The sequence below is a fragment of the Pimephales promelas genome, chromosome 6 (assembly GCF_988280905.1).
Source record: "Pimephales promelas chromosome 6, fPimPro1.hap1.1, whole genome shotgun sequence".
NCBI classification, from domain to species: domain Eukaryota; kingdom Metazoa; phylum Chordata; class Actinopteri; order Cypriniformes; family Leuciscidae; genus Pimephales; species Pimephales promelas.
In genome coordinates, this window is record NC_142774.1 from 35,523,057 (window position 1) to 35,541,386 (window position 18,330).

General features: G+C 35.0%; 1 protein-coding gene across 2 annotated transcripts; it reads right to left on the reverse strand.

The window, feature by feature from the left end:
• Positions 1–86: 86 nt before the first annotated feature.
• trim2b (tripartite motif containing 2b) lies at positions 87–18,069 on the reverse strand. 2 transcript variants are annotated; one of them, XM_089132501.1, is made up of 13 exons: positions 17,882–18,069; positions 11,842–11,985; positions 11,108–11,155; positions 10,766–10,926; positions 9,003–9,154; positions 8,399–8,579; positions 6,675–7,437; positions 5,438–5,541; positions 5,192–5,359; positions 4,932–5,100; positions 4,743–4,813; positions 4,088–4,228; positions 87–3,357 (listed from the first exon to the last, which is right to left on the reverse strand). In XM_089132501.1, the coding sequence occupies exons 3-13, from the start codon at positions 11,145–11,147 to the stop codon at positions 3,205–3,207; spliced, it is 2,103 nt and encodes a 700-aa protein (XP_088988627.1). In that variant the 5' UTR covers positions 11,148–11,155; positions 11,842–11,985; positions 17,882–18,069; the 3' UTR covers positions 87–3,204. The 2 variants fall into 2 exon arrangements, with proteins under 2 accessions (XP_088988627.1, XP_039509048.2); XM_039653114.2 differs by lacking the exon at positions 11,108–11,155 and having other exon boundaries at positions 17,882–18,068.
• Positions 18,070–18,330: the final 261 nt, after the last annotated feature.

An 18,330-nucleotide genomic window follows, 5' to 3' on the forward strand; every position in this document is an offset into this window, starting at 1 on the left:
GTGACAATAGCGAGAAAATCTTTAAAATTTAAAGTAACAAATTAATGATGTCATATTTATCATCAATTCTTTTTGAAAACAAGACACGCTTTTCCAAAGTCACTTTTTAATGCGCTGTACATTAGCATGATAATGGTATGATGTGACCGCAATATTAGAAAAATCAACACAGTCCAAGCAGGGTTATCTTTGTAAGTCGTAAACAGGCACACATCAAAAATATAAACTAAATGAAATTAAATTAAACTACTGAAACCCTTTTTATCAATAAAGTGAAACAATGTTGCATGATGTAAATGTTAAGGCTGATTTTTTTTTTTTTTGTACAGACAAAACGATAACATTCAAGTAAAATTCTTTTTTTTGATGAACATACAAAACATTCTTTACATACAATCCTTATATACAGAAAATAAAGCAAATCAGCGCATTAAACCATATGCATAATTTACAGACTTACTGTACCAAAACAACATAGTGAACATTCTGGAATTTGCAAAAACATAAAAATGACCGTTGTATTTTAATGATGATGAAATACTATTGCTAGTAAGTTATGACATCATTACTACTATGTATGAATAATCCCTATAAGAATTCTGGCATTCACAGGAGAAGAATGATGGACAGATCAAAATCAGCTCCTTGAAAATGTTTGGCTTTGACTACGTTTGCATTTGAAACCCAAACTTCTTTGCTCTGAAATATTATTTACGATACATACACAAATATATAGATATTTCCAGTTTTTAATAATATTCGTAAGGAAAATAGAGAGTCCTAATATTGTCTAAATAAAGAGCCGTACGCTGCTAGTATCATTCTATAGGTATGCAAGGCAACAGTGCGTCGTGTAATCTACTGTACACACATACACACAGTAGGTCATTACACAGGACAGATGCTTCAAATGCTATTTGTGATGTTTCAATTCCACACTGTTAAGTTTGCTTATTGAAGTTGCACTGATTGGAGTAAAAACAATGAATTAAACACACGGGTGGGATATGATCAGCGTTTGTGAAGCTATAATAAGGCCTACAGTACTGGTCAAAAGTTTGGAATAATTAAAATTTGTAATGTTTTATGCTTACCAAGACTGCATTTATTTGATCAAAACACAGTAAAACTGCAAAAATTAAAAAAAAAAAATGAAATCTTGCAATATTCAAAAAAACTGTTTTTTTCCTGTGAATTTTCAGCATCATTCCTCCAGTCTACAGTGTCACATGATCCTCCATAAATCATTCTATATGCTCAATTATTAAAGGATTAGTTCACTTTTGAAAAAACTTTTGCTGATAATTTACTCACCCCCATGTCATCCAAGATGTCCATGTCTTTCTTTCCTCAGTCGAAAAGAAATTTAGGTTTTTGATGAAAACATTCCAGGATTTTTCTCCATATAATGGACTTCAATGGGAACCGGATGGTTCAAGTATCAAAAGACGGTTAATAACTGTTTCAGATGCAGCTTCAAATGTCTTTAAACGACACCAGACGATGAATAAGGGTCTTATCGTGCAAAACGATCGGTTATTTCAAAACTTATTCCAAAATTGTAACTTTTATAAGGACAAATGCTAGCCTTGCTATATTCTCTGAGGCGCGTTTGTAACGTCACGTAATACGTAATTACGTTCAAAAGGTCACGGGCGACGTAGCCGGAAGTACAGAATCAAAATCGTCCGACATCGTTGTTTTTCCTTTTAATTCCTTTTTTTGTAAACGGTGTTTGAGTTAGTTTGCACGTTCAACATATGCGTTCAACTTGTAAACACTGACTCTGTACTTTCGGCTACGTCGCCCGTGACCTTTTGAACGTAATTACGTAATACGTGACGTTGCAAACGCATCTCACAGAATATAGCAAGGCTAGCATTTGTCCTTATAAAAGTTACATTTTTGGAATAAGTTTTGAAATAACCGATCGTTTCGCATGATAAGACCCTTATTCATCGTCTGATATCGTTTAAAGACATTTGAAGCAGCATCTAAAATCTTTTGGACCTGAACCATCCGGTTTCCATTGAAGTCCATTATATGGAGGAAAATCCTGGAATGTTTTCATCAAAAACCTAAATTTCTTTTCGACTGAGGAAAGAAAGACATGGACATCTTGGATGACATGGGGGTGAGTAAATTATCAGCAAAAGTTTTCAAAAGTGAACTAATCCTTTAATAATGGTTCTTATTATTATCAATGTTGAAAACAGTTTTGGCTGCTTTATTTTTTTCAGGATTCTTTGATAAATAGAAAATTCTGTGATATATATATATATATATATATATATAATTCAGAATATATTTGAACTAGAAATCTTTTGTAACATTATAAATGTCTTTATTGTCCTTTGAACAATTTAATGCATTCTTTATGAATAAAAGTGTTAATGTTTTTTTGTTTCTTTTCCCATACTTTTAAATGGTAGTGTATCATGGTTTCCACAAAAATATGAAGCAGAAGCAAATATGAATTAACACTGATAATAATCAGATATATTTCTTGAGCACCAAATCATCATATTAGACTGATTTCTAAAGGATCATGTGACACTGAAGTAATGATGCTGAATATTCAACTTTGAAAAAATACATTTCAAAATAGAAAACATTTATTTGAAGTTGTAATATTAAAAAATATTACGGTTCTACTATTTTTTGGATAAAATAAATGCAGTCATGGTGAGCAGAAAAAGCTTAATAATTCCAAACGTTTAGTAGTCTATTAGTCGATTCTAAGATGCATAAACAATGGAGCCAAATGGTCAAAGAGGGAATGCTAAAGCTTGGATTCAGTGAGATATTGCTTTCTGCTCTCTTAGCTGCATTAGTTATGAGTATCACTAAAGTGTTGAGATGTCAGATCTAGAGAAGTCAGATGGGACTTGGATTTGCGGCTCATGCATGGTTCCCACATGCAGCTTTCTGTAGTTTTCAGCTTACTGTAGGTAATACACTCACCAATGCATTCTGATGTCTCAGTATTTCCACAGTGTAATGTGTGGAGCTTTGGCAAAGGCATTCCAAGGCATCCCGTAAATAGAGTTAACAAGCTTTAGTCTTCTTAGAGAGTCATTCGACAGTTATAACAAATACTAAAAGATGTGAAAACCAAGGAGGGAGAATACCATTACATCACATTAAGTGCAAGATTTGGACACATACAGTTTGACTTTGTTTCTTTTTCCAGTCCCTCTGAAGTCATTGTAGGTAGCGGTACACTTTAAAGCAATGGTTCCCAGAATCAGCCACCACAACATGGCCATCCGAGGTCAAAGCGAGGCCCTGCGGCCCGTAGAGAGGGTCGGCAGCGGTGTTGATGTAGGACAGGAACGATCCACTTCCGTCAAACACCTGAGAATGACAAGCCCTTGAGGTAAGCTAAAACATACCAAAAATTAACCTGAAAGTTGAAAATTCTGTCATCATTTACTCATCCTCAAGTTGTTCCAATACCTGTATGAATTCATCAACCTTTTTCAAATTCATTTCCTTTTCTTTTCAGAAACAAAGTTCCTTCCGCAAAGGTAACCTATTGGAGACGGGCTTGGCTTACGTTAGCTTGTAAGGTACTAGTTAAATGTTTCAGGCTAGATTTTCTAGACAGGGTGGTGGGAGTGTGACTTCACCTTAAATATTATTTTTTACAAGTTCTGTCTGTGAAGTTATGCTGCTTTCACGTGTGAACTGGTATTTACCAGTGTGTTGCGTTCAAGCGATTTTGTTGTCGTAATGTGGTAAAAAGATGGAGATCCAGACCTGTTATTTAGCTAAAACTATTTTAGATTGCTTAAGTCATCTGCTACAGCAAGAAAATGATTTATCAAAACTCAAAAGGTAAATAATATGCTGTATATTTTCTAGATCATGAATAGTATATAATTTTTTTTACTATTTTCGACTCTCGCGGTGCTCTCCGCCATTTTGAAATGGTCAAAGGTTATCTCATCTCGGCAAGTCGTCCATCAAAATATTCTACGAGTTGCCCAGTGGTAACCACATGAGGGGGTGTTCATGTGCATTTTCCACGTCAGCTTTTGGTATTTACCATAATTACCATAGCACATTCACAACAACTCATTACCTGTATTCGACTGTTTCCCCAGTCTGCCACAATAATGTTCCCATTGACATCCACAGCAACCCCTGTGGGAGCATTGAACTGGCCGTTGCCTTCACCGTTTGAGCCAAATTTCAGCAAGAATTCACCATCTGCATTAAATACCTATAAGAGAGTATTAAGTAATATTATGACATAAGAAAATTTTATACAGTACAAAATATACATTAGGAACAAAAGACAAAAAGTTGTATTTTGTTCATGTAACATCATGGAAATATTGATAACACTTGTAAATACTATGTACTTATTATAGTTATTGCAATAACTAGGTACTACTAACCCTGAACCTAGACCCATGTACAGTAGTTACCTAATATTACCCACTATTGTCTTAGGTAAGTACAATGAAAGTACACATACTGTAAAATAATGTGTGTATTTTAATTTGATATTACTTTTATTTTGATTTATATTAGTTAAAATTAATTAATTAATAATAATGTTTTTTTAATAACTCTGAGATCAAATAATTTTCCTACAATATGTCTAAGCAGAGGGTCAGCAATGTTAAAGCAGCACTATGTTTTTTTACCTTAACTGAATAGCTTCAGAGTTATTGCAATGGTTATATATGACTATTTTCGGGTTGAATTTTGGGCGTCTCGCCCCCCCTTACCTTGACAGAATGGTTATGAAAGTCTGTGATGATTATTTCATTGTTGTTGTTCACTGCTGCAAAGTGTGGGCCTACATGGAAAGAAAGGGCAAGGATACAGAACCATAGAATGATAAAATTACACAATTAAGTAGAAAATGTGCATCTGTCTGTTGCAAAGCATCTTGACTGCTGTAGATATGCACATACCTGCAAACTGTCTGTCGCCGATTCCCCGGCTGCCAAACTTAGTGACGAGTTTCCCGCTGGGCTGGAAGATGAAAACCGTACAAGCCTTGTTGTCCACAACGATAACATGACCGTTCTGATCCACAGACACTCCCTTCGGACCCATCAGCCTTCCTGAGCCCAGCTTGGCCTTTAGAAAAATAGGAACAACATTATTATTATTTAAACTCCAGTTTCATTTCAAATTCTAAATTTGCTTGTAATAACTAAATATCACTGACCTTGTATTTGCCCTCGCTGGAGAAGATGCTAACCCACTTATTGTCATAGTCAGCAATGATGATGTCCCCATTTGGATGCACAGCGACTCCAGTGGGCCGCTGCAGTTGTCCCGGTGACCGGCCACGTACCCCGAACCGGCTTTGAAACTCTCCCGTATTTGAAAATATCTGATCAACAGAGAATCTGTGTATAAAGATATACTGTACCTAGAGTTTGCATGTTTGACAATAACAGGGCGTTCTTACCTGCACACACTGATTGTTACTGTCGGCAATTAAGATCTTTCCTGTTGAACAAGCTGCTACTCCCTGGAGGTTAGTGAACTCTCCTTTATTCCTCCCTTTTGTTCCTATGAATGTAAAAGACTTGGGCTGAAGATAACAGATGACTTTGTGAAGATTTTTTTTTTGAAGAAGGGATTATCAGGGATTTTTTTTCTAAAATATAGGTCATATAACCTAAAAATATTCTTCTGATTTTATTCAGGTTTATTTATAAGGTTAGATTGGGTTCAAATATGCATGCTAACATGCATTCCCATGCTGGAAACACACCACTGTTCAAAAGTTAGGGGGCTGTAAGTTTATTACTATTTTATTTTTTTTTTAAAGAAAATTAATACTTATTTAGCAAAGATGCATTCAATTGATCAAAAGTAACAGTAAAGACTGTTAGAAAATAAGAAAATTAAGAAAGAAAGAAAATTTTAATGTTAAAAAGATTGCCATTTCAAATAAATGATGTTCTTTTGAACGTTATATATATATATATATCATGGTCTGTTTTAAGTAATAAAAGATATTTTTGAATGGTACTGAATGTACTAGTTTGGTGCAGGGTTATCATTGTTAACTAAACATACAATAAAAATAAAACCTTAAAACATTTTTGTGGCTTGAAAAAATAAAAGGTTAACAGAAATAAAAATGTATATTAAAAAAAACGTTATCTTATAATTCAGCTTGTGGCCAAGGCAACATTTCTCATTTTTGTTTAATATTACGAAGTACTAAAATAGTACTAAAATAACAAACTGTATAAACCAAAACTAATAAATAAAAATAAAAACTTAAAAATATATTTATATGACATTTTTATTAATATTTTGAATTAGATTTTATATTTATACCTATTTTTTTACTTTAATTTCACTTAAAAATTTAGTAATTTTGTAAAATCTACAAAATACTCAACTTTTAACTGATATTAAAGCAATATATATATATATATGAAGAGTTCAGATGCAAAAGCCTCTAAATGCCATTTGAAATTTTCTTCTTTAATGATGATTTATGACAAGCTTGTATATTTAAGTTCAGTGATTTCACTTAAATGGCAATGGTAATTACCTATTAATTGTTATTTAAGTGAAATTACTGAACTTGAATATACAAGTTTGAAAAAAAATCATTATTAAAGAAGAAAATATTTAGATCAATCGTCCTTAGTGTATACAGGCCTTACATCTTTTCCTGAATGTACCTATTTTAAAAATGAGGTCATCCTCGATCGGGTTCACTTTCTTTTTTGGGGTGCTGAACAAGCTTCCTCCCCGCCTGACGCCCTTCTGCCGGCTTCTGCTCCCGGGGGACTTGGCGCTCCGTTTCCGCGCCCCGCCATCGCTGGAACCCGTGGACGCGGCATTGGCTGCAGTGGTGGTGGTTGGAGAATCATCCGGAGAGCATGTGACCTTTAACTGGAAGGGGCTTCCTTTAATATGCTGATCATAAAGTCTCAGTGCTAGACTAAAATTGCCCTCTTTCTTCACCGTGTATTGGAACTCATACGTCCCATTTTTATGGTCCACAATTTCGCCGTCTGCAACACTTCCATCCGGCGTGCAGACTTCAGCCGAGATGATGGCGTTACCCGTCTTGCACAGTCCTCCAGCCTTGTCCCTTGTGGTTATGATGACAGATGCCGGATGGCCCACAACACACTGTTCCAGACCCTCCCCAGACGCCTCGCTCTGACTGGCCACGGCATTGGTGGTGACGATAGTGCCCAAGTTGTGCATGGACTTGCGAAGCCCTTCGATCTCCATTATGAGATCCAGCTGGTCGTTCTCCTCAGGCTGAAGAGGAAGGCCCTGGCTGGCAAGGTCACTCAGTCTCTCTCCTACGTCTTTGTGGGTCTGCAAAACGACAGCCTTGTTTGCCCCGTCCAGGGCCTCGTCGGTCAGGCTGCAGTTACGGTTGATGGCAGCCTCCTCCTGTAGAAGAGTGTCCAGCTGAGCCTGCAGAACCTTTAGGATACACAAAACAACACAGAGGAGATGTTTTATTTTTGATCTATATTTAATTTATTTATATCAAATGAATGTACTAATATACTTTAATATGTAAGAAAAATAAATAAACTAATGTTTTTTTTTAATGAAATTAATACTTTTAGTCAGTAAGGATGCATTAAATTGATAAAAGTGACAGTAAAAGATCTCTATTTCAAATAAATGATTCCACTAAAATATATAAATATAAAATACTAAAATAATAACTGTTTTCAACATTGATAATAATAAATGTTTCCTGAGTAGCAAATCATTTTGTTAGAATGATTACTGAAGACTGGATGCTGAAAATTCAGTTTTAATAACTGAAATAAATTACATTATAAAATATATAAAGTAAAAAAAACAGTTTTTTTAATTTGTAATGAAATTTCAAAAATAGTTTTCACTGTATTTAAAAATAAATAAATAAATAAATGCAGCCTTGGTGAGAAAAAAGACATCAAAAATATTTAAATAATCTTACTAACCTCAAACTTTTTATTTGTAGTATAAAGCAAATATATGTAAATTAATATATCATAATTTATTTGGTAACACTTTACAATAAAATCCCATTAGTTCATATTAACTAAAATGAGCAATCCATTTGTTTCAGTATTTAATCTTTGGTAATGTTAGTTAATAAAAATACAACTAATATTAACAGCTACAACTTTTGATTTTAATAATGTATTAATAAATGTATTAAATTTATTAAAGATTAATAAATGCTTCAGAAGTATTTTTCATTGTTGGTTCTTATTAACTAATGTTAACAAATGGATTTTTTTTAAAGTGTTACTATTCAATTTTTGACTAATTGACTAATATGAAAAATATTTGTGCAAGGTAATATGTTGATGCTTATTAGCATTTAATACCAACACCAAACTCTATTGAAATCAGTTGTGTCTCCTGTGTAATGTCAACAAACCTTCTGCTTCAGTCCATAAGTGACTTCCAGCTCCATGAGCAGGACGCTCTTGCGCGTGTCCAGAGTTTTGTGCAGCTCGCTGAAGGAGGAGTGGATGTCCTCCTCTATGGAGATCCGCTGAGTGACCAGCTGCTGCAGAATGTCTCTCAAACACTGAACTGCTTCTCTTATCTGAGGAAGCCTGTAAGTTAAATATGTCCATTAACCATCCAGTCATCCATCAACCATTACTGCAGACATCAATAGTAAATCACTAAGCAATCACTTAATGAATCAAGCAATTAGACGATGGAATTGTTTTTCCTTGTGCCAAGAGAAGATTTTTCAAATTATCTGTACTGATGTAAGGTAAAATCTGTGGAATGGTTTTAAATATTGTAAAAAGTGTAGTTAAATTGATCTTATTGCCAGGTGAAAGCATTATAAAATATAATAATGCACATAAGGTAGGCCTTTTAGTAGGCCAACTTTTCCACAGTGGAAAACCAAACAAAGGCGAGTCGAGTCGAGTCGAGATGGTACTGTGTAGCGGAAAAGCGCCATAAAAATCTATTTATTTGACTGTACTGAGAGTGACGTGATGGGCATCATGGGCTCAGCTCACCTGTTCTTAGCTGAATCCACTCTGTCCTGAAGTGCCGCTAGTTGTTGGTCCACAATATTTTCCAGGGAATCAGTGGGGTGTTCAGAATGTTCTCCCTTCATACAGTCCTCACATATTGCAATCTCGCATGCCAAACAGTACCGCGCAGACACCTGAAAACAGCACATTAAAGTTCTGTCATGACGACTCTCTGAGTGTTTGGCATGGTATTGGACATGAGAATGAAACATGTTTGGTCTTGGTGGAATAGATCTGCTACGCTGCTGCTGCTGCTGCGCTACGAGACTGCCAATAAATACATGTTCTGAACACCCGTAGCAGATCTATGCAGGTGGAGCTGGGGAAGAAGGAGGGTTTCTGAAAGCATGATATAGAGCAGGAACTAATCAGCTGCGTCCTATAGAGATGACTAGAGTTTAGAGTTTAGTGACAGAACTTCTGTATTAATGCAGAAATTTAAACACCCTAAAATGTACTAAAACATGTCATTTTCTATTTTGTAATTCTAATTGTATTTGATTTTAAAAAATGTATTTGAATTTTTTTAATATTTGCTATTTAATTTTTACAAAATGTATTTCTATTGAAATATTTCTAATATACGGAAGCATATTGCATTCACTTGAAGAAAAAAAATCGACTGTTTTTCTGAATTAACGAGTTAATTATCTCAGAATTACAAGATAACTTCATGGAAAAAATGTTTTGCTCTGTTTTTCTGAATTAAAAAGTGAACTATCTCAGAATTACAAGATAATTTTTGATGTAAAAAAGGTTTTTGCTCCGATTTTCTGAATTAACAAGTTAATTATCTCAGAATTACGGGATAACTTTTCATGGAAAAAAATTGTTTGCTCTGTTTTTTTCTGAATTAACGAGTTAATTATCTCAGAATTACAAGATAATTTTTCATGGGAAAAAGTTTTTGCTCTGTTTTTTCTGAATTAATGACTTGATTATCTCAAAAACATGAAAACTTTTTTCCATGAAAAAATTCTCTCATAATTCTGAGATAATTAACTCATTAATTCAGAAAAACAGAGTACATTTTTTTTCTTCAAGTGAATGCAATACGCTTCCGTACTAACATTTACTCTTTATTTTTCTAACAAACATTTATGTATGAGTTAAAAATACAGTATGTATGTGTGTCAACAAAAATTTCCTATACGTAAATTAAATCCACACAGTGGAATCCAAAGGTCAGAAACGTCTTCTTTTGAAACTATATTCATTTGATAATGCTGTATGTTCTTAAGTACTGGTTATTGAAAAAGCCATAAGAGTAAACCACTGTTCTAGATGACTGCTATGCCGAAATCAATCCCTTTCTATTTACTGTGATGGCCTTTCCATTGATCCTTCCTTCAGAACAGTTTTGTCTTGTGATGCTTGAACAGAAGCTTATTATCTTTTTCAACAATATTTATAAATCAACTTCAGGTGATGCATGTCCTAATATACATCAATAATGATACAAACTTTCCAAAAAAAATATCCATTATTATGCAAGTTGTGAGTACCTAACATATGAACGGTCATCCTAAATATTTTCTATCCAATGAGGACACTAGCTGCCTCTTTCAACTTATGATATTTATAGAGCACCCAGCTGAGATCAGTGTACACTTGTTATCTGGGACAGAAAGCTTATGCTCGTGGGAAATACACTGCATGTGAGACATTGCACCCATCTGTGCAATCATTTTGTGGTGTGAGTCAGTTTGTGTTTATGTGTGCGAGTGTACTGAAAGATGTCTCACTTTTCCTTTGTGTTGAGAGCAAATTAGTGTTGTTCCCTTGCCAGGCAGAGCCTCTAGTACAGTACATTCCTCACTGCTGCTATCAGGAGAAGCTTGCTGCGCCTCCATGCGGTTGGAGGGTGTAACTGCATCCACAATACAAGGATGCAGAAAGCACAAACCTGAAACAGGAAGAAAACATTTTTGGGACATCCTGAAGTAAGAGTTATGATGGCACATTGTTTGTGGAAAAAGTAGTTTGATCACTCATATCAAATAATTTCAACGTTATTGTTTTGTAATTGTGACTATATTTAACAACTGTGATTTTATTTCTTATTTTAAGCAATATTTCACAATTACCTTTTATATTTTTTAGTCTGGGATGGAAACAGGCTTCCATAGTGAAGCCTATGCCAAGAAAGGTGGAGAAACAGTAAAACTGAATGTCTAAAACTAAATTGCATGTTTAAACTTTGCATGCCAATAGCATGCCAAAATATGTCACTATTAGTTTCCAAATGGCTTTATAACAATATAGAATATAGGGAAAATAATGTCATATTAATATTTGAAAATGTTGCTAATATTTAGAGCAGACACCATAAAAAGGAAATTAATTCCTGATGGACCAGCGTTGTTGTTATTATTATTAACAAAAACTATTTAAACATTTCTGTTAATTTAAATAAAGCTGAAATAAAACATAAATAAGTAAAAAAAAAAAATTGAAATAAGTTTAAGCACTGAAATTATTTAATGGAAATCAATAAAAACTAACTAAAACTGAAATAAAAAAAAATGTATTAAACCTAAATAGCAATATTTTATTGACAAATGCACATAACGAAATAACTAAAAAACTAAAACTAAAAATTTTAAAAACAAAAGCTAATTCAAAATATTTATAAAACTATGTTAAAACTAAAATAATGCAATGGCCAAAATTTATTTTTTTCTTATTCAAGAAGCCGTTTAACTCGGATATACGTCACAATAGGAATGAACAGATGATCGCAACTTTCGTTCCATGCCGACATTTAAGCATACAGCAGATGAAGAAATCGGGTCTGACTCTGATTTAAAGTGTTTCTCACCTTAGAGAGATGAAGCTCAGGCGTTGTGCATGCGAGTGTGTGTTTTTATATTTTATTGAAGATTATTAAGGTATCCACTGGAGACACAAATACACCACAGGTTGCAGGGGCCAATCACAATCTCCCCTCATTTGATACTGGGCTCTACAGAGAAAAGAGAGATTAGTGATTAAATCACACATATGGAGGAAACACTGAACATGTAGAAAAGCAGGCAAGATCTTAGATACACGATACATGACATGACATTACCGTGGTACATGTCAAAAGAACATGGTATTGCAATGACACCATGACAAATCAACTTGGAACAGACGAGAGACTTAAAAATCTGGGTTACACACAAATTTACATAAAGGTTACTATGGTAACCTAAAATGTCAATTCACAAGTGCTGCAATCACATGAATAATGTCTGTAAATAAATACATATAATTAATGTGCTGAAAGCCCGTTAATGAGCACAGTCTCAAAGGCTAAAGTATGCTTCTTGATGTCATGAAGGAATGTTATATGGTACTGGTTTATATAATCTGAACTTTGTGAGATGTTACAAAAGATTTCCAATTCAAAGAAATGCTTTAGATGCTTCTATCCTGTATACTATTTTTCCACAAAAATATTAAACAGAACAACCATTTTCAACATTGATAATAAGAACTCTCTCTTTGAGCAAATAAGCATATTAAAGGGGTCATGAACTGGCTTTTTAAATTTTATTATATTGTAGTCTGAGGTCAACTTATGACGTTCGCTTGGTTTTTGCATTCAAAAACATCAAAATGAATAAATAATAGGCTATTTTCTACCCTAGTTTTGAGCCTAGCTGAAAAACGCTCGGTTTGTATGGGCGTCTCGCACTGAAGACTTGGAAGTAAACGCCCACTCCTGTAAGTGGATAACAGTTTTGCATATTATAATGAGTTTCAACTCACCCGTTCGATGCACTTGGGGGAAATTTGTTTTGAAAACGTCCAATGTTGCAAAATGGCAAACGGAATGATTCGCCCATACATTTTCGAATCTTTGACCAGTAGTGTTTACTGCGACAACCCACAAGAAGAAATAAGAGGAAAAAAACATTAAATCCCCCAAAAATAAAAAAATGAAGCAACTATGTAAGACTGAGCTAGATATATTTAAATATATTTACTCTTCACCACATCAATAATTTACAGAAGGTTGTAATATTCTGACCCAGACAAGAGGACAGAATGCATGAACAAACACTTCCAAGTCCTCAGAGTCCTGTTCCAAACAAACAAAAAAGTCCTTTTTTGAGGTTTACTGTGATCTTTGTTACTGATTTATCATCGGCACTCACTTAGACTAAAGGGAATTTAGGCAGAGCATGATTAAATGACTAAAAATGTTCAAATCTGTAAAGCTTTGTATTATTCCTACCGTCAGTAACATCCCACAATGCTTTTAAGGTTTAATTAAAAAGGTAACTGGAATGGGGTCACAATCATGCTTTGTGTTTCCTGAGGTTTGAATCAGTATGCACTCATATTTAAATAAGCAATATGTTGTGATAGTACCTCACATAATCCCTAAAAAATGAAAACTACTTTTGTAAATACTGATAAAAAAAAGTTGCTTGGGAATTAACACTGGATGTGAATGAGGTCACAGGGGAATTGGATCGGATGGAGGAAAAAAAACATGACGTAATACAAGGAAATGGAATATTGAGCTGCCATATGTCATTACTCTTCAGACAATACCATTTCTATCACAAAAAGCTCTCAGTGTTAGAACCAGAGCCCCTCTTTCGATCTCAGAGATCATAAAGACAAAGGACAAGGAACGTTAACCATAAGGATCCTGGCAAAGACAAGCAAGCGATTTTGTGAAGGACTATTTAGAGTTACTGAAGCAGAATCTCCCCAGGGTAAAACCACTCATGCATTCTGGACAGAAGATCCAAGAGCACCCGATAGTTTTCCTGTTACAGTTACAGACCTAAAAATACATGTCATTCTCATGAAGGCACAGTAACATGTCATAATCATGAGCTTTTACAGCCAGCGTTACATGCTACAAAGCATAAAAAGGAAAATTCCCACAAATGTGGTATAAAATAGGGTCTGAAAAATAGTGGTCAGTCATTGGAGGTGCTAAGCTTTTAAAAAATGTTGATAGTCAACATCAGCACCCTACAAAGACGTTTTCTAGCTAACTGGTTAACTGAGCTAATTATTTAGCCTGTTACCTTAACATACTACTATCTAATTAATCTGTTGTCTTAGTAGTATAACTGAATAACTAGCTACCTTAACATACTGCTAGCCGATTAGCCAAGTAGCTTAGCAGCCGTTGCTACAAAAGATAATTTAGAATTGCTATTTTGAATATAACTGGGATTCCCAAACTTTTTTGTCGAATGAACCAACCCGATCTCACTGCAATTCGTACAAATTTTACGAGGTGGCTAATTTGTAACAATTCATACGACCTCACTCGATTTTTGCTAAATCGTACATATTTTACGAGTTGGCCAATTCGTATGAATTCGTAAGAATGACCTACCCCTAAACCAACCCATCACATGGTTTTAGACGAATCATACGAATTCGTACGTGTGGTCGTATGAATTAGTACGAATCAACCGCTTTTAAATCACTTGTACGAATTCTTACGAATTGGTCGTGAAATAGCGGTGAATGAACCCCTAACATATTTACTACCCCTGAATATTATTTCAATCATGTAACAACACATTTTTTTTTAAAGTTTCTTAGATGTTGGTTAATGGTCACATATAGGTAAAACATTAAATATATATATTTTAAGTATGTGTTTTATTTTTATCATTTTTATTTGAACATTTATCCATTTATTTCAATCTTACTTTTTATTATATTATTAGCTTTTCATCAACTATTTTCATAACTCTAGCCCCAGTTAGGGAAATCCTAATCTAAAAGATATCGCAATAAACAAACATTACAATCGGCTTTCACTGGGGGTCCGGGAGGAGGCGGGATACAGGATTCTGCGGGGTTATACAATTTTGCACGACACAGAAGTTACAATTTGTAATTTGTGCATCTGTGGCATACATTTTTTGTAACACGTGTGTTTAGTATTGGGAAAAGGCCTGGAAGTATAAATAAGAAACACCCACTTCACTCCCAGTTTGCTTTAGGGCTGCAACTAACGATTATTTTGATAATCGATTAATCGGACGATTATTTTTTCGATTAATCGATTAATCGGATAAAAAATTATATTTCTTTTTTGTTTATTATAACAAAATAAAACCCTAAAAACCACACTCTTTTGTGTGTTAAACAATCCACTTAATACAGATAACTTCATTATAAAGAAAAACAACAAATTAAAAAAATATATATGACCATAACCTATGACAAAAATGCTATTGTAAACTAGATTAGTGGATAACTCAGCATAACTTAGCCTAGAAATATCACAAGTGCACAATAATTTTATAAAATCTAAACATTTAGTGAAAAAACATTCCTTAGTGGGGAACAAATAAGAGACAATAAGTGTAGCACTAACTCTGGTAAAACGTTACACATTGCTCTTTGTATTGTTGTTATACATTCATGAAAAACATCGTAAAAATCAGATGCACAGCTGTTTTAAATGTAAAGCACAGCTGTTTAGTGAGGAAGCAAAATATAATAGATAGGACAGAACAAGAAAGGCTATTAATAAGATTTCAAAACCATCATAGACCTTTATCTACGGATCAATTATAATAATAACATTGAATCATCTTGGAAAGAGATCATCATGTTAACTGTTGTAACGCGACGCGCTGTTTGAACACCGAATAGAGAATGACTGACAGCCGCAGTGGAGGGAAAAGCTTACGTTAACTTGAATTTAATGACTTAAATATACATTTCTATCTCACATTATACTATAGTATGGCTTCATAAAGTATACACGATTAACGTCGGTCACCTATTTTAGTTTCAAAACGGCGAATTTACCGAAAGGTGAATGATTTTCGTGTATGCTGCATATTGATAGCGGTTTCCTGATGCCCGCAAATTAGTTCAAACTCACGGAATCAAGAGTGCGCATGCGAGACAGAAGATAATGTGCTCCAAACCGTCCGTGTTGCGCGCGCGAGACAGGGTAGAGCGGCGAGGGAGAGAGACTGCATGTGCGCCTCATGAAGCGCATTTAAGAAGCGCATGTTCCATGTAAACAATCCCCGTGACGTAATCAGACCAACTAATCGATAACGACATTCGTTGACAACGATTTTCATAATCGATTATAATCGATTTTATCGATTAGTTGTTGCAGCCCTAGTTTGCTTTAATCAGAAGATAGTTAAGGTACCTAAATTACATAAAGAGGTCCACCACCATACTTTTGTCATATGTTTATGATTTCTTGGTGGGGTGATTAACTCAGATGAAACATCCTCAAGAAAGGAGGATCATTTACATGAACTTCTGTGGTAAAGGCTTGAAGAACAATGTAGGAAGGCCACCAGTTCTTGTGTGGTCATATAAAATAAGATCAAATCTACATAAGGATTGCCAGATGCCTTCAGACAGACACAGGGTTAATGCTAAAGGTGCCCAAATGAGGAAGCATGTGTTTTCTGCTCCATGTTTTGTGTGCTCCAGTCAAACGCCACTGAAGCTGTCGCAGAACCAGTCTCTCATCTGGATTTTGACAAAACTTAGGCTATGTTCAGACTGCAGGCAAATTAGATTTATTCCTCAAATCAGATCTTTTCAGGCAGACTGTCTGCTCTATTAATTGCAAGTGACCAAATAAGATTTGTGTGTCCAGAGACATAACCATAAATGATGTAGGCGTGCCAACAGATTCGGGAAAAATGGAGGTGCATCATCTCGCCCTCCAAATAAGCAGTCTATCAAGTCGTGGTGCAGAAATCGCACAAGAAAATGCAGAAATCGTCCCGTTTAAACACTATATGAATACTTCGAATGTTTTAAACGGTTTTGACATTTGCTCAATTCGGATCGGCATACTAACATACTACTCTTAACATTTTTCTCATATCTTTCTATAGCAAAATAGTGAGTAGTACGCAAATTAGTCAGTTATCATTGTGTGTCGTGTTAAGAGTGACACAAAAGTCCATTTGAAATCTGATTTGAGCAGTTCTGAGTCACAAAATCTGAATCCCATTTAAAACCACCTCCAAATGTTTTGTTATTTTGCTGTGCAGACTTTTAAATATCAAACAAATCCGATTTTTATTTTGCTGGCAGCCTGAACATACTATAGCCTTAGAGAACTTAACAACTATGGTAAGATTTGTGCCTCTATTGCTTTGTGCTATGTTCCCTAATCATGGAGAGTGCCTCCTATGTCAAAACCACATGGTGTTCCTTCACACGTCAGAGCATCATTTCTGCTTGGCAAATCATGAAACCAATTAATTTATTTTGGGTAAGCATGCAATATTTCACACTCACAGTATTTGTTAAATATATATAAATATTGTCATTTTAGTGTAAATGAAAATGTCTGATTTTTATGATAAACTGATTGAATGTAAGCCAATATTGGCATCATGCTAAATCAGTACACTAGAAGCTGCCAGCAAAAACATTTAACTATATTGGAAGCCAGTGACAATTGAAATCAACAGAATATTAGATTAGGTGCAGAGCTAAAGAAACAAGTAGCATTTTTTGCTATACGTGAGGCCTATCAGAAAGATGCAACACATTCACTTTCATTCTACAAAATACCTGATATTGCATGATTGCATGAGGTGCAGTCTTCAATAGAACAGGTTCAGGCTTCATGCATTACATGCATCACAAACACTTGATCTAAAGAGACAAGCCTGCGAACGCAACAGTAATATCTTCCATCACAGTGCATATGTGAGCATCCATCTCCTCTCCTCCTCCTCTGCTTCCACCCCACCCCCGTTCTTGCTTCCCATGGAAACATAGTGCGTTGGTGTATCGCAGATGCTGCTACATCAATCCCTGACTGCAGAACAACAAACCTCCCTCCCTTTCTGTGCTGTTCTTCATGTGTCTCTTTGTATTTCGGGTCTTACCTTTCCTCCATAGCTGTGTAGCTTCAGATGCACCAGCGATACAGTTTCTTGCCTTACTCGTCAGGCTGAGACCCATTTCCCGGAGGGGAGGGGGCTGTTTTGCACAGTCTCTCTTTTCGTTTCTGTTCTCTCCCCCTCTTTCTGCACTACAGTACAGCGACATAAGCAACTCACACCACCAGCATGCCGTAGGGGAGGAGCCTGTTGCGGACTGAGCTCAGGAGCCAATCACAGGACAGGAAGCGCTAATCTCTGTGCTCTCCCTCTACCTTGATTTTTTTTTTCTTTCTCACACATCAAAAAATACGACTACCTTCTGGTATTCGCACATTGTGATTAATTCAATAAATTAACTTTTTTTGTTTCAATATTTATTATTAAATATTTTGTATTTTGAGTTTTTTTGGTGTTATTAGAGAATATTCGCCTGCCCTAATTGATGCACAATT